The following is a 20,974-nucleotide window of genomic DNA, read 5'->3' as shown; positions in this document are numbered from 1 at the left end:
GATAATGAAATTGGGTGATATTTCCAGTTTCCCTAGAGTGAAAGCGCATGCAGTTTACAATGGATAATGAAATTTTATGGTTTTTATGTCTAATATGTTAATTCTGCCAGGGTAGTAATCCCTAGGTTCCAATCCACTGCAAGTCTGACATTTATGTTATAAAGAGGTGCACAAACATTTATTGAGGATATAGACAGTGCATTGTAAAAAAAAAAGAAAAGCGTGAAAGGTCTCTTCTTCGTTCTTTCTTCCCTTCTCTCCTATTCCATTGTATCAAATATTGACTAATGTCAAAGTGGCTTCTGCTCTGAAGGCTGTTGCATCTTTCAAGACAAACCCCAAAGTTGTTGTTTGTTTGTTTGTTTTTTCTGGGATGGGGGAAGGAGGGTATTGTGTGTGACAGATATAGCGTGTGATGTTTTCGTGCTTGTGTCTGCCTTGGATTTTGTAAGACCAAGTGTTCAACACTTCCAGCTTGGAGCATCCTGCCCCATCACACAGCTGCATTGCCATGGTGGTCGTGAATCAGACCAAGGTACTGATCCAGAAAATAAAAATGTGGTGTCTTGCCCAGCTATGTTTTGTGATCTGGGGAACCAGAAGAGGGCTGGTGGCTGTCTGGAGGTGGGAATACATGGGCAGGATGTGGCAGCCCTGATGCGGAATCATTTCAGTGGGGTGAGCAGGGGTAGGGATGAGGAGCAAGTGGCTGCCTGAAGGTTCCATTGGCTAACAATGCACATCCCTTCCATCTTGGTGGGGAAGGGACGTGGGAAATTACAGCCAAAACCACAGCAGCATCTGAATGCATAGATTTGAACTAAATGCCCAGTCTGGAGACACTTCATTTAATAAAGCTGCATCAGAGATCTTGCAGTCCTTTACTTACAGCAAGCTCTGCTCTACTTTGAGTTCATCAGTGAAGATGTGCTGTGGCTTATGCACATCCTTACTCTAATTAATGAAGTTTGGGTGTGATGAATTGAAAGGTGCTATGGTGGATACAGCCACCTACATTTTCTTGGGCACGTTTCTTTATGATCTCGCAAGACCTCTGGCTGCTCACCTGCACTGGAGTGCTGGTTAGCAGCAGCCTCTATAGCCTTTGGTGCTTGTTTGAGTAAAGATGTGTCACCATTGACTCCTGTGTAGCAAAAGCTATAAGCATGATGATCAGCTTCAAGGAGATACTGGAGCTCTGGTTAAAATCAAGGGTGTTTTTTTAATGCATCTAAAGTCAACCCCATGGCTAAGTCTTTTGCTGAGGAATGATGGGCAGTTTCTGAGGCTGCCTGGAAGGCTTTGCTGCACCTTGCTTAGAAAGAGCGAACAGCAGTAGAGTCACTGGCAGTCCACGGAGCACAACTTCAAGAGGATTTCCTCTTGTGCAGAGCCACTTTTTCCTTAGTTCCTCAGTGATGCCCCTCAGAGGCTTTGACATAGGGAGGAAAACTTCTCTTGCAGCCTGGTGCTTCCCAGCACCATCTGCAATCTCTCCTTGCTCCAGTGCATTGGGACAATCTACCTCAGTGCTGGGAAGCTAGCAACTTCCCAGCACTTCTGGACTCTGCTGAAAGCTGACCAAAGAGAGGGTTTAATGAAACATTCTGCAAAACTTGAACCTCTCCACAGTGTACTTGAGACCAGTCCTTCCTGATTCTCCTGGTATTTCATGAAGGTCTCAGGCACTGAGCTGCTGCGAAGAGGGTTCCTGCTTGTAAGGGGCTGCTGCTGGTTGTATAGCACTCACATCGTCTGCGCACAGCACTACACTTCTGACATGGGTGTCTTTCCAAGGGCTTTGATGCACCCTGCTTCTGAACTGTGCATCTGTATGCTGCCTACAATGAATAATTTTTCAAGTGGTGGTGTTACTGCATAAATATGCAAGCACTTGGAGGTTTGTCCCTCCATTTCCCTGTTCTAGGGCGTGTACAGTTTGGACTCTTTGATCTCTGCCCTTCTGCATCATATGACTGTGTCATTTTTGAGGAGATTTGAGGAGAAAGGAGGTGTCTTGGAACCTGTTTAGCCCTCTCATGGCCCAGCAATCTGTGTCATTAGGACCCTTCATTCCAAAGCCCAGTGATAGATGGACATCTTTGCTTAACCCTTCCTTGCCAACTACAGGGCTGTGCTTTTTTGCTGTGGATTTGTGGCAGATGCACTCAATCCCCTTCTTCACTTGTGACCTGCAAGGTGATGTCCCAGTAGATATCTGCTTTAGGGACCAACCAGAGACCTATGCTGGGAGCGAGGTGGAGAGTGAAGAAGAGGATGTATCTCCCTGGAGAGGCCCTGGATCACTCGTGCTGCAGGATCATCTAATGGGAAGAGTGCAGGAGACTGCAGGCCTTTTGTTCTTTTTATTCTGCTTTTGCAGGGGTCTCTCCAGGACTTTCATCCATGGATGATGTAGGAGGCTCTCTTGTCCTTTGACTGCCTGTGCTAGTAGAATGAGTAAGAAGATCTATGATCAAACCCTCTGTGCTGGCCCGAATTCAGCTGGTCTGACCTTGGCTGGCCTCCAGATAGCTCAGCTAGTTTTTGCAAAACCTCAAAATGTAGAATGTGGTCATTTAAGTTTGAAGAGTTCCCTTATCTGCTGAGTGCGGCTACAGTGGGAGAAGAGGGCCAAGTTATACAAGTAATTTCTTCAAGTTACTGAGTGCAGCATTCTCGGCATACTGAAGTGTACGATCTCTGATTACTGCTTTTGTGCAATTAATGCAGCGGATGAAACTGAACTATTTTATTGCTCTGCATTGTATTTCTATGCTCTCCCTTCTGTTGTCCTATTTATTGCCACTTTAATACATACACATCACTATTAATATCCTGCAGCTATCCCACTGTGTATTAATTAGGGTTATTTTTGAGAGCATGGAGATAGAAGAGGGGGAGAAATAACTTCGGTCACATAGACTTATGCAGAGAAGGATCTGCCCTTATACAATAATATCTCCCAGAGCTTCTTACAGTTGGAACAGTGACAGCAGGCAGCATTGTAGTCTGCCTCCAAAATGTTGTGTTTAATCACAAATCAGGCTTTACTGTTCAAGTAACAAATACTGAAAAGCCTCATAAGGAAGAAGAGGAACAGGCAGGACTTTAGAGGAGAAAAAATTACAAATGAGGAAAAACAATCAGCAGTTTTAGAAAGATTATGATTTTCAGAGTACGAGGCTTTGGCAGTGAAAGAGACCAGGTCTCTGCCCTTGAGCTTGCTTCAGCAGTCCATCTGTGTATCTTAGGGATCACTCAGAAAAATTATGCATCTCTGAGCATTCAGAAGCACATTTATGCAAGTATAAAGGCAATGTCAAGTGGCAGTGGGGTTAGAAGGCTCAGGTCAGACCTTAATGCAGGTCTTACAAAGGTGAGTGTTTAACACCGTTAATTTATACCTATGTATACCTATGTATGGACTATCAGTGTTGCCACTGTTTGCAAGTACATGGGAGAGTGGGCTCACAGGACCAGGGCTGTTGTTTGAGTGTCACAAACCATTCACTCTTTGCCTGCTTTGTCTGTAAAGAGCTATGGCCTTCTTCCAAACAGCAGTTTGGAACAAGATTTGGAAACTCTTTGTTTTCTTTTAAATTTACTTGTATCAAAAGAAAGCCCAACACTTCAGACTGTAATTTGGAGAAGATACTTGCAGTTGCTTCATGCTTTCCTCCTGCTGCTGTTCTGCACCTCCTTTCCTTGCCTGCTAACCATGAAAAAGAGCCAGCTTTTAAACAACGTTTCCTGGTCATGTTTCTCAGTTTGTTGTTCCCTTAATAAAGGGAGTCTGAATAATTTCCTGTAATTTCTATGCTTTTCAAAGCAAAATGCACCAGTGCCATTTCTCTATCCTATCTTAGCATGCCTCTGCCATGCTTTGCCATTGGCCTCCAACCTATGTATATAAAACCCCCAGATTTGTTCAGCTGTGGGTTGGGAATAAGGGAGTAGACAGAGATGTGCTCTGCAGGCTGCTGTGGACTCACAGGAGGTTACCATCCTGCTACCACCTCTGTTGCAAGTCAGTGACTTTCAGGTTTGCTGATGAAACCATTTTCCTGAGTTCTCCTGCTGTTTTGGCACTCAGTATACTCCAGTTTAGTAGAGACCTGTTTGCTCAAGTGTGTCCTCTGCTCCGTTGGACTAAAATGAATTGAGGATGCTGTGGCTGGCCCTAGAGCTAGGTTGGTGGGCATGTTTGGCAGCTGGTGTGGAAGGAGGCAGGATCCAGCCGTCCTGGTTGTAGGTACGGTTTGACTGGATCAAACCCTTCCATGAACTGTGAAGAGGCTTCAAGGCAGTGTAGCTGGGTGGACCCAATGCCTATGAAAGGCTCATCTCCTCTTGATGTGGAGTTTTGCTCTCTGTGCCAGGCATAGTCCTGGGCATTTGGTTGATAATTGTTTGGGAGGGTGCCCCTGAGCCTGGAGTCAATGCATCAGAGTTGCTCAGGTGGGAAGGGATGTGTGGGGATCTCCAGGCCAACCCCCTGCCCAAAGCAGGGCCAGTTCTGGGACCAGACCAGTCTGCTCAGGACTTTTCTCCAGGCAGGTCTTGAAAACCTCCAAGGATGAAGCCTGCACAACCTCCCTGGAAAACATGATCCCCCTTCACTTTTCATCTTGTGCGTCTTCATGGTGAAGATCTCTGTAGAACCCAACAGAACTGGCAGTGATTCACCTTATAACCACTGTAACACAGTGTATGCAGGCTTGACAGGGACACCACCAATATAGATGCTTGACAGAGACCATAGATGGGTGCAAACTATGCCTCGAAGTTAAAGGTTTGTTCATTGGGAGGAGCACTGCACTGGCAAACAAATAACTAAAAATATTGTTATATGAGATATTGTGTCATGGCAGCAAATGAGAGGAGTATAAATAGGAAAAGTAGAAAAACATCATATGCTTCCTTTAAAATTGTGTTTATCTTTCAATTAAATAACTTGAAGTGGGTGTGTAAAAGGGGAAGGGACCTCTAAAGTAGCTAGAACAAATTAATGGAAAAGCAAAAAAAAAGGGAAGGCTCTAAGATGCAGAACAGAGAGACATATCTCCTTAAGTCTCTGAGGGCAAGTCCAGTTGTGCCAGCTCTGTCTTCCTGCTATAGTGTTTATAACATAGAGTCATCCTGCAAAAGTCAGCAGTGGTAGCCCTCTGGGCAGAATCTGAAGTCAAGATCTCTGCTCATGGTGGAGGGCTTTGGGTCAGGCAGTGAGTGACCGGTGTCAGGTCAGAGGCCCCCGGGAGAGAGGTGTTCACTGAACAATGTGATTCCTATGTTACGTTCTGGTCCGGGGAGGTTGAAACCAGGTCGGCGCTTCTTTTCATTGAGGTGACATTGAGGCAAAGTTTTTTAACATCTGGCTGTAAAGATTAGAAATAAAAGAAAGAGAAAAAATGAATTTGAGCTTGTTTACTAAGAACCAGAACACATGCAGTCAACCTGCATCTTTTATTTTTATGCAATACACCTAAAATAGATGCAGATCTTCCTATTTTCTTAACATGCATTTGGCAGAAAGTAATAGCAGCAGTTTATGCTTCTGTACTGTTTATTTCTGTGACGATTTCGGAGTACTTCATGGGGAGGACCAGCTGATGGGAAACCGTGTCTTCATCTTGGATCAGCCCGGTGCTCCGATCTCCAGCGTGGCTGGCAGCGGGCAGGCAGCGTGAGAGCTTGCGACAGGAGCTTCCTGAGCTGGTCTCGCTTCCAAAGCCCACTTTGGGCTGTGCAGGTAGCTGTGCAAGAGCATCCTTGTTTTCACTGTATGCAAGGAGTTCAGAGAAGCAGAGTGCGTGCATCCGCCTGTGCAACTCTTCATTCTCCTGCCTGTCCTGTCAGCCAGATTGCTCCTGTCCCTGACTTGCCTGCTCCCGCAGCTTGACAGTGAGCTGTTGAGAAAGTGACTTGGCTTTGGATGTGCCAATCAGCTCTGCACCGCAAGGGTGGAGGTGGCAGTGACAAGAGGGGTGTGTGTACGGATGGCATTGATGCTGCTGTGGACTTCTCCTTCAATAAAAAGCTCAGTGTGCAAAGAAGGGAACCAGAACACTTGTGGTAGCCCCCTTGCTCTGATGAAAGCTGGATGCACAGGGAAGCACCACACAGACAGAAGAAATACTGGGAGGGTGCTGCTTGAGTTTGCAGATGTTTATAGTCCAGGCTTGAAGCTGGTGGTGCCACTCCATCTCTGGGGGAAGGACCACAGAATCACACAGAATCACAGAATGTTAGGGATTGGAAGGGACCTCGACAGATCATCTAGTCCAATCCCCCTGCCGGAGCAGGAACACCTAGATGAGGTTACACAGGAAGGTGTTTAGGTGGGTTTTGAATGTCTCCAGAGCAGGAGACTCCACAACCCCCCTGGGCAATTTATTCCAGTGTTCTGTCACCCTCGCTGAGAAGAAGTTTCTTCTCAAATTTAAGTGGAACCTCTTGTGTTCCAGTTTGTACCCATTACCCATTGTCCTACCATTGGTTGTCACCGAGAAGAGCCTGGCTCCATCCTCGTGACACTCACCCTTTACATATTTATAAACATTAATGAGGTCACCCCTCAGGCTCCTCTTCTCCAAACTAAAGAGACCCAGCTCCCTCAGCCTTTCCTCATACGGGAGATGCTCCACTCCCTTAATCATCTTTGTTGCCATGGCAGAGCCATGGGCTGCAGTCTCCTTGGGCAGGGTGGAAGGGATGGATGGGGGTCTGTCTGTGACTGGGATGGTCTCTGCCACCCGGCCTTGCCCCAGCTCTGTGGCCATGAAGAGGCTTCTCCATGAACTGTGAGAAGATGATTCCTCTGGGGAGAGTGGGAGGGACTGAGCCACTGAACGAACTTTGGACTTCGCTGCGTTGTCTGTCTTGCACCTCCTGAGAGCAAGGGAAGAGGCTGCATCTTGGTCTCGCGCTGGTGGAAGCTGGAATTTATCTCTAGAGTGAAAGGAGTTGCGCCCATGCCAAGTAACATGGGGTCAGCTCATCAGTCAGCCCTGAATTCGGGCCCTGAGTCCATGGCTGCAAGTGCATTTCATCCCAGTGGCAAGGAGTTGGAAAAACACAGCCTGGGCCAGTGTGTAGGCATGTGTGATGCTGGGATGACAATCAAGGAGCTCCAGCTTGCTGGACCAAGCAGAAGCCTAGGAGGGAGTAGCAGCGCAGCTCATGGTCTGATGGTACAGGAGATGTAACCAGAGGGTTCCCGGTTCTGTCTTCCTCTTTGATATCCCAGCCTTGTGCTCAGCCAGTTGTGCACTTGGATGGATCAGGGAACCCATCTGCCCAAACTCTGCCTTTTTGGCCAGTTTTCACCCCAAGTTGTCCCCTGAACCATCAAGCTACTGGCCTGCTGTGAGCACTAGTACCTGTGCCAGGAAGAGAGTGTGTGGCTGTAGGGTGAGTTCTTTCATTAAGGTGACATCGTGGAGTTTGGTGGGTTTAAGCCAACTGTGCCACCATGGTTTTTTTTTGGTACTGTTGGCTGTAACAAGTATCTTCTGTCCTCTCAGTGTTGGCATAAAAGCACAGATGGCAGGTTGGGTGCTCTGGTGAACTCAACACAAGTGTGTTTTGAGTCAGGTTTTCCCCCTGGGTGAGCAGGCCATGCCTGGATCAGGTGTTAGTGACAGGGGACCAAGGTGTTGGTTGTAATCCTGCCTCTGCTCAAGGACTATGACTGTAAGCAAACCACTCACTCTCTACTTAGCCATGTGGAAGATGGGGATAATACTTGCCTCACAGAGGTGTTGAGAAGGTTAATTTGCTAATTATTTTTACAGCACATTGGAATGCTGCTTCAGTTCTACACAGTGTTATGATAACATCTAATTAGTAATTCCTTATGATGCTTCATTTTCTTTCTGCTATAAATATTGGCCTAATATAGGGACAACTCTGCCTGCGCTAGTCATCTCGGTGACTCAGAGGGAATAAGCAAGCTGGATTTGATTTGTAAATGGTCTCTCTTCCCCCCGCCTCCTCCTCCTCTGCCATCTTACCTATAAAAACAATATCCCCTTTGGCGACCTGCTGCCTGGCCAGTGTCCATGAGTGGATCAGAAGTCATCCCTCAAATGGAAATATCAGCCCTCGAGCAACCTGCTCGCTTTTCCTGGGCTTTCCCATCCTCTCTCAGCCTCCTGACTCTGGGCCCTTTCTTGCTGGGCTGGGGCAGGCAAGGGATGGCAGGAGGGAAAAGAGGAGCTGCTGTGGGGAGATCTCTGCCCTCCCTTTCAGGGGGATCTGGACCAAGAGCTGGGGTAACAGGATGCAGGATTTTCTCTCTTCTCCCCTTTTCCCTATTTTTCCCTATTTTCTCTATTTTTCCCTATTTTTCTTTCATCCCATGTTGGCCTGTTGTATTTCATGTTGCATGCAACATGTTGTCTTTGCTTTGGCCAGTGTTGTTGTGAGTTTTCATACAGGAGTGTGTTGATTTTTCTTCTCAAAATAAATAATGCTCAGAGATCTTTGTTCTGTGTCACACATTGCTGGTTCTACCTGGCTTTGAGAGGCTTTGGGCTTTTTTAAAGTTGTGAATATACTGTATGTTTAATACTTCAATGTGGTGAATCCAAAAGCTTGTGATACCTATTTTTAGTGTTGAAAAATTTTGACAACTAATGTAAGCCTATGTTACCCATCATTTGACAGCATCCATCACCAGTGTACAGCTTGTCATTCTCATTTTGAGCTGATTTTTGCAACGAAATTAAAGCTATTGGCAGGGATGCGATGGAAGCGTGTCAGAACGCAGCATGAAAATGACAGCAGCTACCGCCTAGTTTCTTTCAAAGAAACGAGAGGAGGTGTTTGGATTAGAGGTCTTGAATAAAATGTTCCTCCTTGAGCCTTCTCATAGAAAAAGGAAACAGTCCCTGTTTTGTAAGCTCTGGCTCATTAGTGCACCACGTGGCAGTTGCATTGAGGACTGAATGGGCTCCTGGGTGCTGCTGCGAGGCTTGTGCAATGTGGGGTGTTGCAGCTGTACCCACTTCCCCGGCCAGGGGAGACTGGGTTGGAGCCAGACAAACCTATAAAACCATCCTGATGCTTTAGAGGTGCAGAAGCTTGTGGCAACTTCAGATGTTTGTGTGTGTGTCCAAAAGAGCTTCACCACTGTGGGCATTTTCTTGAGGCTAGATGACTAGAAGCAGACTGCTTCTATAGATATTAATTCTGTAGACACGAATGTGTGTGTTTTACCTGCACACACCCAGATGGTCCCAGTAAAGAGAGAAGGATCCTACCTTTGCACATGAAGTTACGTACATCGAGTGTCTGCAAGCAGCATGCCCACATATGTGCTGCAAAATCGATGTGAGAACTACCAGCCACAAGCAGCATGATGAAATGCAAACCTTGAATTTTAACTTACACTTGCTCCCAGAGGTGGTTCATGCGTCTTGTCATTTGTCTTAGTTTCGCAGGCCAGGGTGCTGGCTCATTGCCAACATCCACTCCCTGTAGCTCATTAGAAACCTTTTTTCAACTACCCATGCAGTGTAACAACGGGGATCAGTTTTCCTGTGAGTCAATACATCTACTGACCGCTCCAAAGGTAAAAAAACCCTCTGTAGTTCATTACCTTACTTTTGTAGAAGCTGAAAGGGAACTATTTGCAGCTGAACAATACTTGCCTTTCACAGCTCCCTTCCTAATCCCAAATAGAAACATGAGGCTGAGAATCTTTCTGATAACAGGGAGTATGGATACATTCAATCTAGTATAATTTTTCATGTTGTTAACATTCTTTAATTGTCAGGGCTCGGTTTGCAGGTTTTTATTGGACAAAGTGAAGGTAGGCAGTGTTAAACATCAGTTTGAGGGGGTAGAAGTGATTCTGATGGGAGTGTGATGGTTTTCCACCAGTGCCCTCTTGTGAGCTTGTGCATCACAGAGATCCAGTTTGAAAGCTGGGGCTTTAAAAAAAAAGAAATAAAAGCAGGCTCAGTTGACTTTCCTCCTCCATTCAGTCACCTTTCTCCCTCCATTTATCACTGATGACTGGGGCCAAGCTGCATCCCTAACCTACCCAGAGACATCCCTTTGCTTTAGCAGTATTCTGAAACATGGGCTAGAACCATTACAAACTCCACTATGACTGTAAGGACTTAAAGAAACACCTGAGTGGCTCCAGTTGCCTGGAAGATGGAGACAGGATGCTTCTCCAAGGCCACCTGTTTGCGCAGGTAGAAAATAAGACAGATACAATCATGAATTTTTGAAGCACCTTGGCTTTGTAAAGTAAGCTGTAGTTAAAGAGATACGGTCTGCGTAGCCCTCTGCAAGCAAGACCGATGGATGCTCTTTGTATCTTACCTTGCTGCTGTGCTTGGGGTGAGTCACTGTACTGAAGTGAATCCCAACCATTTTTCTGCCCAAAGTGATAATCCATTGTTAAAATTATATTAACTCATGTGTGCTAATCAGCAGGTGCGCCAGGGTGTGAGAAGCCTGGGGTGTTAATTAGGGTTGATAAATACACCTTTGCACAGAATACAGACTTGGCTTGTGCCTGATGGGAGTCCCTCTCCTCTCCTTTCACAGCCAAGGAGGTGCTGTCCTGCAGTGAATGATGCCACACTGGGGGAACCTTTCTCCTCCAGGCTCTGAGGAGGGGTCTCCACGTCTTGGCTGGGTATTTGGGAGAGCCCGTGGACTCCCTGGACGGTTGCTGGGATTTGTCTTGCAGATGCTGGAAGAAAAAGGGGCTTTTCCTAGTGGTGTCATCTTTATTTAGCTGAGAATGGGAGGGTCAGTGTGCACCCTCTTCCAGCCACAGGGGTTAGCCGATGACCTCTTCTTCAAGTTCCTGGAGGTGATGTACCCTCCAGTTGGCCAGCTCAGCGTCTGGCCTGCTTATCTCCAGCCCATTTTGGGCAAAATACGCTAGGTTGCCTGAAAACAGGTTTCGCGAATCACTTTGTGTAGGAGAGCATTAAGAATTATATAAGTTGGCTCACGCACCTTTGGAGGAAGCCCACATCAAAAGGCGTGTATCCAAACGCGTCAGCTGAGCCGGGGTGACGGGGCCGGGGCCTGGAAATGCCTGTTCTCCCGCAGCGGGCAGGCGTGAGCTGACAAGCCACGGCACTGCCCGGGAGGGCTCTCAGCAAGGATGTTGTCAGCTGGTCGCTCTGCACCTTGCCCAAGTGGCCGGGGACACCTGCTCTGTGGCTCAGACCATGGCTGCTTGTTTGCCCTAAATGGGCTTCCCTAAGGCCCTGTTGTCTTGTTTGTCAGCAAAACTTTGAAATAGGGTGGGTTGGCTGGTAGACAGCCAGGGAGAAGGCTTCACTTGCCTCACCCTCCAGCCTCTCCTGAGGACCGCAGCAACGACCGGATCAACCAAGTCAAGTGATGTATCCACAAAACCCCCAGATCTTAGCTAGGTGATGGCACCTGTAGTTCTTCTGTGCATCTCTCTCCATACATCAGTCTTGCTTTTTATTGCTTGCTGTTTCTTATTTCAAGTGCTATGAGTCACGATGGGAAGGAGAAATCAAGGCTTTTTCTTTTATCCATTTGCACTGATTTAAAATCCAGCCCTGGTCAGACTCATGTGGGACTTACTGCCTTATGACTTGGTTGTCTGAAGCTTTCTGAAAGCAGCTCTTACAGGGAAGGGAGCACATGTAGTTCACGTTTTGCTGGGAGTCCTGGCCATGCCATGCATTTGCTATAGGTAACCAGCAGGAAAAGATACCCCAAGCTGTCATGACAAAATGCAGATCGACCTAATACTGGCAGCAAAAGGGTGTGCCTCCTTTCGTCCTCTTAAGCTGAAAAATGCTTCAGACAATCACTTGCAATCTGTCGTAGTAAGCATATGTGTTCCTCCTTTAGGACTGGAGCATAATTGCTTTGTATCTATGGGAGCTTGTGTATACTCACTCCTGTGTATACGTACACATCGGTTTCCGTGTAATGGCGAAGCTATTCTGATGGGAACGATTAAGGGTGGGTGGTGTTGGAGCTCTGAACGCGGCTTTGCCTGTCGGGCTGTTCGGACGGACTGAAGGTGGCGAGTGCTGGCTGTGCCCAAGTGAACCCCAAGGCAGGTAGCAGCAGCCCCCATCACCTTCTGAGTCACTCGTGGCTCGCCAAACCTGCTCGCTTGCTCGGGGTTTGCTAGTTACCGGCACTGGTAAAACCGAAACTTCTGGAGGAGGCAGCCTGCTGCTCTTCTGGGCTTTCTCCCGTTTGTTTTTCCTGCCTGGCCTGCAAACAGGAGCTGTTGGCTGTGCTCATTTGGTGTTTGAATTAACCGTAAGGCTAAGAATCGATCGTTTCAGTGCTTTGTAGTCCAAATGGTGTCTGGTGTCATCCCTCCTTCAGCCCTTCCCTGCTGTCTAGGTGGAGGACTCCAGTGCTTATCGGGAGTGCCTGCGGTCATGGGGGGATCTGGTGCTTTCTGAGCGTGGGCAGATAGATCAGAAACATCTGATGCTGCAAGTACTTGAACATGAAGTTAAACCAAACCTGCTGTTTGAAGTGGGCTAAAACTGACTGCTGTACCAGGAAATTCGACTTGCATGCCTGTTTCTGATAATGGGGTGTGTAAGAATGATTGTGCTGCATCAAATCACTTCTCCAACTATCTCATCTCTGGCTGGCCCAAAATATACTCATTTCCTACCATACTCTCCAGCATCCACAGCACCTGGGCACGTGGAGCCCCATGGCCTCACTGCAGCTATTTAATCCTTGCAGTTGCACAATGTTGGGTATAACCCTATAGGAGAACTGGGCTCCTGCACATACCTTTTGCCATTTTTTTTTTTTCTTTTCCTAATGGTTTTGTCCTTTTCCCAGTTTGTGGTCATTGCTGGGTTGCAGAGGGCAGAACTGCAAAGATATGGTTATTCCTCACTACTCTGTATTTTTGAAGTTTCACACAGAGTTGTATATGTTAATTTGTTAATATGATTTCTGTTTGTAAGAAATATTTAATGTGTTGGTGTACTTCATTCTGAGAATAGTTTGATATCTGTTTTTCTTCTCCCATGTAAGTGGTGCACAGTCAAGGTGGGGGATGCTGGGGGATAAACACAGATGGTTTAGATTTTGTATTGGTATTTCTTATTTATAGCAACCGTTAACCAACTCTGGTCTTGAGGACGAAGTTGCTCAAATCCTAATCCAGAGACAGTTAGGTGGAAGTAAAACCAGACCCATGAGTAATTTTTAAATCCCTGTAGTTCCGGATCCTGCAAACACTTTTGCACCTGTGGACAGTTCAGTGGGAGGGAATTGCCTCTGTGTTTTGAACACGTGTCCTCTACAGAAGCACCGTCCAGGGAGAAATCCTCTGGGACACAAGGGAGTTTAGGGCTGTGGCAAAAGGTGCAGACTAGGTCAGAGGTTTTTATTTTATGTCTTGCTGGTGAATTGCTCCCTGAAAATGCAATGAAATGCCAAGGACGATGCATTTTAGCAGTGTGAGGAAGGGGGCCACGCAGCTGGCTCACAGGTAGCTGATGTGTACGTCACCTCTGTGGGCTGATGGTGTATTTTAGTTCTTGGCTTCTCTCACTGGTGAGTTAAAGTCACCCTGGAGGGGTGTCCTTAGGAATTCAGATTTCGGGAGCCACCAGGGCTGAGTGGCAGCTTGTCTGAAGTCTGCGACGGGAGGAATTAATCAGGAGAGGGAGGGAGGAAAAGAGGGAGGGAGGGAGAGATGGCACAAACCCAAACCTTCAAACACACCCAGTTGACCCATCTCATCTTAGCTTGAAACTTGACGAGTTACACCCACTCCGAAGCAGAAGGGGAATGAAACGCTCGTGCTTCCTCTTTTCTGTTACAGGCAGCTGGGGCTTGGGAAATACAAGAAGCAGAGATGTTTGTGCTGTTGATGATGAGCGGTAAGATACTTCGCCAGCGACATTAACTTTTGCTCCTGTTGTGTGTGCTGGGTGGGGGGAGCGAGAGCAGCTGAAACTCAGGTAAAGCCGGGAAAACATGTTTGTGGGGTGTAGCATCGTCAGGTTGTCTAAGACGCCGTGTGTCCAGGAAGCCCTGTCAAGCTTTCCTCTCCTAACTTCTGTCTTTCCCCAGCATGGATGGAGGTGTTGCTTTCTCTGAGTTGCATTTAATCAGATCTTCAAGAGTTATTTGCTTTTCCAGGGTTTGCGCTGTTCCCAGGTGGCAGGAGCACACAGAGTTCATTGCAGACACTGAGTGCTCAGTCAGACTGCATGGGAGCTGGGGACTTAATAGCTAAATTCCCTAAGAAAGAAAAGGTAGTATTGTGTTACTTATTAAAGATGCTTCCCTTCTCCAGCTGTCTGGCTTTATTTTCAGTAATTACAGGTTGCCGTGCTCTTTAATTGTTGAAAATGAGCCCTGTGAAAGGTTTCAACTTGAATTGAGCTCTGTTAGGTGTTTCTGCGAGGTGGGGAAAGCTGAAACATTGCAAAGGGCGATGCTACCATGCTTTTCAATAACAGTGGGAAGGCTGGCTTTGGTGGTGTCTTGTGCTCGCCGAAGATCTAATACTGCTCCAGAAGCAGGGGCTGGGGGAAGCTTTTCTGTATCAGGTTGCCGGTGTTTCTCCTCGTTACTTCTGCGATCGCTTACCAAGTTGTTTTATACATGGGTTACTATCTTTAAATCTAAATTGCCTAATTCTTGGGTTGGTGACAGGAAATGTGAGTACAGAGCTCTGGCCCTGCAATTACTGTGACTAAGCATTCGGGCTAATAACCAAGCGGGCAGCCTTGTCTCCCAGCCCTGCTCATCCCCCAGCAGCTGGTTGCTGTCAGGGGGCTCGCTCACCACCCTCTCTTGGCTCACCATCCTGACCCCGCTGTCCTCAGAGCTGCTGTAGACACCTCAGTGTGGCTTCTGCTTCCTCTGAGGGGCACGGGTTTGCTTTTGGACGGCCAGCGTTCAGACCTGATTCAGAGTTGCGCTGCAGACCCATCGGCCATGAGTAATGCTCTCATGCGGAGGCAAAGTATAATGTGTACCTTTTAGGGGGAATTAAGTCACGCTGTAGCTGTTGGAAATGTTAGTGCTTTAATTGTTTCGTTTAATATACCTGAAACCCATTGTCAAAGCGGCTATTAATTCCTTTGACGTCGTTTTCATGTTGCGGGACTCATTTAAATCTTCACATGTGATTGGTGCAGTGGAACGAAGGAAGCAGGTTTTGTGGGTGTCGGTGGGTTGCTTGTTTTTCCCCAGTCCTTTCGGAGTTAAAAGTGATCTGTGCATTATGAAAAATGTGTGGAAAATTGCTGTGTTAATCACGGCAAATGGAGCTAAGGAATCAAGTGCTCAAGTGTGGTGTGCCTGGTTATGCTTCCTAGGGGAACTTGCTCTTTAAAGGGTGCACTTCTGTTTTTAAGAGGGTTCTGACTTGTTTTGAGGCAGAAACACTTTATTTTTCCAGAATGCCTCTCATGAAAACAAAAAAAAAGAAAAAAAACAAACAAAAAAAACACAAACAAAAAACTGACAAACTGCAAATTTGCATCATTTAAGCATTTGCTTGAGTTCTGTGCTTTTGCTCTGGGAAATAAGTACTAGGATTCCTGCTGGCGTCTGCGGTGTAAGGGAGGCACTGGTTTCGTACCATCGCAGTGGTTGGAGCGAACCTGTCAGACATTGGTCTTCAGAGCAAACTCATTTATCTTTAAATGAAGTTACACATTATGGCTTGACTTGAAGGTAATGGCTGTCTCAAAATGAACCCTGAAGTAAGTACCGATAGTTACCTGCAGGATCAGTGACCTGGACTGGCGCAGCAAAGGATCCAGTGAGTGCCCAGGCATCCTCCTGGCAAAAGCTGGGGTGCGAGGATGGGGGGCAGAAATGGGAGCTCCCCCTTTGAGGCAACAAATTGACTTAGGTCTAAAGCATGGCCTCATCGTGTGTATTGAGACCCCGTGGCGTATGGCAGCGGTGAGCCCTTCATCGCTCCCCCTTCGCTTTGGCTCTGATTAGTTAGCCAGTGCTGGTCTTTTGCCACACTGCGAGGATTAATAGCTGGAAAAAAAAAAAAAAAAAAGGGTCTAATGTGGGGGGCAAAAAGGAGATCAACAGAATAAAATATCAGCTCCTAAACCATTTATTAAAAAAGAAAAATCCAATGTAAAAGTAATGGCGTTTTCAAATCTTTAAAAGAATTCTACAAGAATGAGGATAGCTCGCTACTGATATGTCTTTCTCAGTATTATTTTGCAGAACTGGCGACTGTGCAGTATGTTCCAGTGAGTTTTATGGCTCAGTAATCCATTGCTGGATGAGAGGAATACATTATTTATAGATCAGAGTGTTTTAACATCCTAGCATGAGGTTGTTTAAGGAGGTCAGAATACAGTGCACTGGAAATGGGATTAGCCCAGCTGTGCTGCAAACAGTGCAGAAGCAGGGGGGAAAAAGGGAAGTTATCATGTAAGTATTTGTTTTTATTGTGCCTTGCAAGGCATAGGTCACATAAGATTTAGGAGTTTCTAGAACCAGAATGTAGTTTTTCTCTTTATTGGTTGCGACATCTCAAAATTTAATTCAGTTGTAAACAAACATGGACATCTTTTTTTCCCTGGCTCAGCAGGTTTGCTCTCTGCTGCTTGCTTGCTTTCTCAGTGGGGTGGTGTCAAAGGGCTTGAGGAAGGGGGAGCATTTGTAGTAACTCACAAGCTCCTCTTCCTTCCAGGGGTAAGCTGTTGTGTCACTCCCGTGCCTGCAGCCTCGCTCCATCCAGCTGGTGCTGCGGCTGCTGCGAGAGGCTTCTGGGCAAAGGGGTAGTTAGTTGATTCACTGCGGAGTACTTTGAATGTAATTGCTTTTTGAGACTTCCAATTACGCTTCCAATAAGGACTGGAATGTGATGTTCTCAGGCAGCTCAAAAAGCCCTGGTAAAGCGAAGCAAATAAGGGATCCCAGTGACGTAGTGGGGTGGACACAAGACAGTGCAGGCATTGGGGTGAGAGGTCCTGTGTAGAATCATAGAACCATTTCAGTGGAAGGGACCTTCAAGATTGAGTCCAACCATAACCTAACTCTAGCACTAAACCATGTCCCTAAGAACCTTGTCTATGCGTCTTTTAAACACCTCCAGGGATGGTGACTCCACCACTTCCCTGGGCAGCCTGTTCCAGTGCCTGACAATCCTTTCCGTGAAGAAATTTTTCTTAACCTCCAATCTAAACCTCCCCTGATGCAACTTGAGGCCATTTCCTCTCATCACTTGCTGCTTGGGAGAAGAGACCAACACCCTCCATGCCACAACCTCCTTTCAGGTAGCTGTAGAGAGCAATATGGTCTCCCCTCAGCCTCCTTTTCTCCATGCTAAACAGGCCCAGCTCCCTCAGCTGCTCCTCATCAGACTTGTGCTCCATAAGACTTGTCTAGCTGCAGTCCTGTGAAGGGTTTCTGTGCCCAGCCCTTGCCATGGCTCAAACACAGCCCACACAGGAGGGTCTCTGGTCTCACTACTACCAGCACCTACAGCAGTTTCCTTTTTCCCTCGCTGCCTTCGGTGGTCTTCCCAGCAGCAAGGTGTGGGGTGGCTGCGTGGAGGTTATAGAATCACAGAATGTCGTGAGTTGGAAGGGACCCACAAGGATCATCGAGTCCAACTCCTGTCCCTGCAAATGACAACCTCACAGTTCACACCATGTGTCTGAGGGCTTGTCCAGTCTCTTCTTGAACACTGTCAGGCTTGGGGCCGTGACACCTCCCTGGGGAGCCTGTTCCAATGCTCCACTACCCTCTGGGGGAAGAACCTTTTCCTCATGTCCAGCCTAAACCTCCCCTGGCACATCCTCCTGCCATTCCCTCAGTTCTGTCACTGGTCACCAGAGAGAAGAGATCAGCTCCTGCCTCTCCTGCTCCCCTTGTGAGGAAGCTGTAGCCGCCATGAGATCTCCCCTCAGTCTCCACTTCTCCAGGCTGAACAAACCAAGTGACTTTAGTGCGTGGTAGATCAGCAGTGGTTTAACTGTTGCATTTTCTAGTATTGTCTAGAGTTGATCTAGATTATGGCGTGTTTACAAGCTCAAACTCACAGTGATGCTGGCAAAGTTGAACGAGTTGCCAAGCACTAGCTGGGTGGCAGGAACTGTGTGTGTGCTGTTAAGAGGAGCACAGCAAATGTACCCTGGTGCAACTTTACCATGTATGGTATAAGATAAATTGCATTACCTTGCATTGCCATAGGTGTACCTGAGTTAGAGCTGGTGAGCAGTACCTCTGTAAGCTGGCTGGGTCTGACTGCAAATCACCTTGCATACGTATATACAGCTCTGATGGCAGGGACATTTTAGGAACAGTTTGGGTCTGTCAGAAGATCAGGCATATGGATTACTTGTGGACATAGGAATGTCTGAAAATCGCTATAAATGTGCTCTTCTGGAGAGGTAAGGGGATAGAGGCAGTGGCAGTGGGTGGCTGTGGTGGTGGAAACAGTTGTGTTTGTTTCTGAAGAGGCAAAAACATTTTTTCTTTTGAAAGTTGCTCTGAATTTTTATTTTCCCTTCCAAACAATTTGGAGCTGGTGGGCTCGGTTTCGTATGACTAGCACAAGAAAATGCTTCACTTGTTGACGGGATTTTATATTGGATAATAAGCACAGAAACAGCACTTGAATAGTGTTGTCTTTATGAAACAGTCTTTATTTTTCCCTATTTTTTCCTCTGTTTCAATACTTGCAGTGCTGGTTTCGTTGCCCAAATGCAGTTTAGCTAATGGGGATGGCTATAGGGAACTGCTATAGAGCAGGCAGGCGCTGGAGGACCATGGCAGCTGCCTGGCAGAGGTGAGTGGTTCTGCTGCTCTGTTTTTTTTCTCTGCAGACCAAAGCCTCCTGCGTGTGTACAGAAAAGACTCTTCCCTGTTGGGTTTGAGCTATGGGGGCAGTTGTCCTGAATGCTGAGGGTGACCTCTCTGAATATAAGGCTCTCTGAAACAGGCAGCGTACGGCACCAGCAAGACACAGCTGGAGATGGGTGAGCCAGGAAGTTGCCAGACCTTGTCTGTAGCACTTTGTTCGAAGCCAGAAAGCGCTGCTTGAAAGACTATAAAATAGCAGAGGTGGGAGGGAAAAGGGAAAGTGTGTAGGTTTTGCATTAATATCTGCCTCCACCATTTTTGGAGGATGCACAGAGCCCCTTGTGCCAGTCTCTCCTTCCATACACTACATTGTTGTGTGGCTGCTGAAAATATCCCGGCAGCAGATGGGCTTTCGGAGAGAGGGGGCTTCATGGTTCGTATTAGAAACTGCTGTTAGCAAACTCTGGAAACCTAATGTTGTGACTTTCCCAGGTAAGCAAACAACCCTCTGTGATCCTGCGCGGAGTCCCTCTAATTCTCAAGTCATAGGGAAAACAAATAAGCCTTCTGCTGTCTGCTTCCCAGCTGAAAATTGCTTTGTTATTAATTTGCATTAATCTGGGTGGAGAAGATATATTCAGAGTGTGCTCCAGGCCCATAGACGTTGAAATGGAGACAAAGACTGCTGGTTGCGCAAAGCCACCGCCAGGATGGGAGGTGGGAAGCTGCCGGGTGCAGCCTCCTCCCTGTGCCTGGGCAGGAACCAGGACCAAATCCTGGTTGGGGCAGAAGGAGTTTTGATGAAGTTCAGCGATGTGCAGGAGAGGGAGTATTGAATAGTTAAGTATGAAACAAAATCACGTGAACAGCACTCCTTGATAGGCATACTTTTTACGTGCTAAATGCTACACCTAGCCGGAGAAGCTAAAATGATTTTAAGGACCTGCATGGAATTATGCTAAATGTTACCCAAACCCCCAAATCCACTGCGTCAAAGGTCATTAACTGTGTGGTATAAACTTCCCAACCTGAAATTAGTGAAGACAAGTGATCAATTTGAGTTTAAGAAAGGTGCAGCTGTATGACTGGTGCTCAGTGCCCATGGCAAGTGTCTGAGAAGATGATTTTTGGCTTATCCTAGTCATGGGAAAGCTGCGTCTCAACGCCGAAGTCTTGTCTCCAAAGGGATCAGACACCTCCTCGCCCACACCCAGGTTTTGCATGAACGCTGGCAAAACCTGGAAAGACCCAAACCGGAGGCTGTCTGCTGCTCCTCGGCTGCTGGGAGGCCGCTTGTCCCCCTTGGCAGGTGGCTTCCCACCTCTCCTAGTGTGGGGGGACCCACGCGTGGGCCCCTCTGCGGCCTGAGGGGTGCAGCAGGACCTGGCGTGGCTGCAGCCGGGGGCTGCGGGAGGAAACCTGCCCACCAGGCACCACGGGACTTGCAGCGTTAACTACTCCAGGTTTTCTTGGGGGAGGGGGATTATTAAGTGATGGCTGCAGGTTGATGCAGTGAATTAAAGTGGTTACTGAAAACCTTTGCCAAGCATCTGATGACTTTCACTGTAAGTGATGTATAATACATGCCAAAGGTTGTTTTGGTTAAAAATGACTAATGTTCTGTTTTTTTAACAGTAACAAAGGAGCCTCTTTTTTTTTTTTTTCTTTTTTTTTCTCTGCACAACTGCAACAATGAAAACGCTTTTTTGTTTTTACTTTTTTTCACTTATAGTGAGAGGAAAATTGCATTTTTGTTGACTCTTGAGGCATCCCAGAGTGGAGTTAGCGAGATGCTGCTGTATGAGATGCGAGCATAGGCAGCAGGCACCAGAAATGCCCGTAGCCTTGGTGTAAGACCTGAGGCAGAATACAGAAGTCAATTTAGTTAGAAGTTCCAGGGTGAAACTTAAGACAGAAAAGCCAGTGGGAGTCATTCCTTGCTGCTTTTATTTTTTTTTTTTTTTTTAAGCAAATCAGTTGTAATACTTTAGTAACATCTGGATGATTTCTTGGTAATTCTTTTCTGGGAAGCACTTTTGTGTGTGTTTGCTTTGTTATGGAATGAAAAATCACCATAATTTACCAACCTGTTTTTTTAAAAAATTTAGAAAGTCATATTGTTTGAGTTGTTCCTTCAGGCTGTCATTCCTGGAGGCGTATGAATGAATGCATG

The 20,974-nt window shown here is 46.8% G+C and overlaps 1 protein-coding gene across 15 annotated transcripts in view; it reads left to right on the top strand.

Moving 5' to 3' along the window:
• Nucleotides 1–20,974, top strand: part of TIAM1 (TIAM Rac1 associated GEF 1) — a 196,467-nt gene that overhangs the window by 61,503 nt on the left and 113,990 nt on the right. For 10 of the 15 annotated variants that reach the window (XM_071810375.1, XM_071810364.1, XM_071810369.1 and 7 more), the window contains one exon: nucleotides 13,829–13,886. The exons of the other annotated variants lie outside the window; for them this stretch is intronic. In XM_071810375.1, the coding sequence (XP_071666476.1) occupies nucleotides 13,862–13,886 (25 nt within the window). In that variant the 5' untranslated portion in view covers nucleotides 13,829–13,861. The remainder of the gene's footprint in view (nucleotides 1–13,828; nucleotides 13,887–20,974) is intronic. 15 annotated transcript variants of the gene reach the window in all.

Source organism: Patagioenas fasciata, chromosome 1, assembly GCF_037038585.1.
Source record: "Patagioenas fasciata isolate bPatFas1 chromosome 1, bPatFas1.hap1, whole genome shotgun sequence".
Lineage (NCBI taxonomy): Eukaryota > Metazoa > Chordata > Aves > Columbiformes > Columbidae > Patagioenas > Patagioenas fasciata.
Note: the sequence above shows the minus strand (reverse complement) of the source record. Positions and strands in the feature narration are given on the sequence as shown.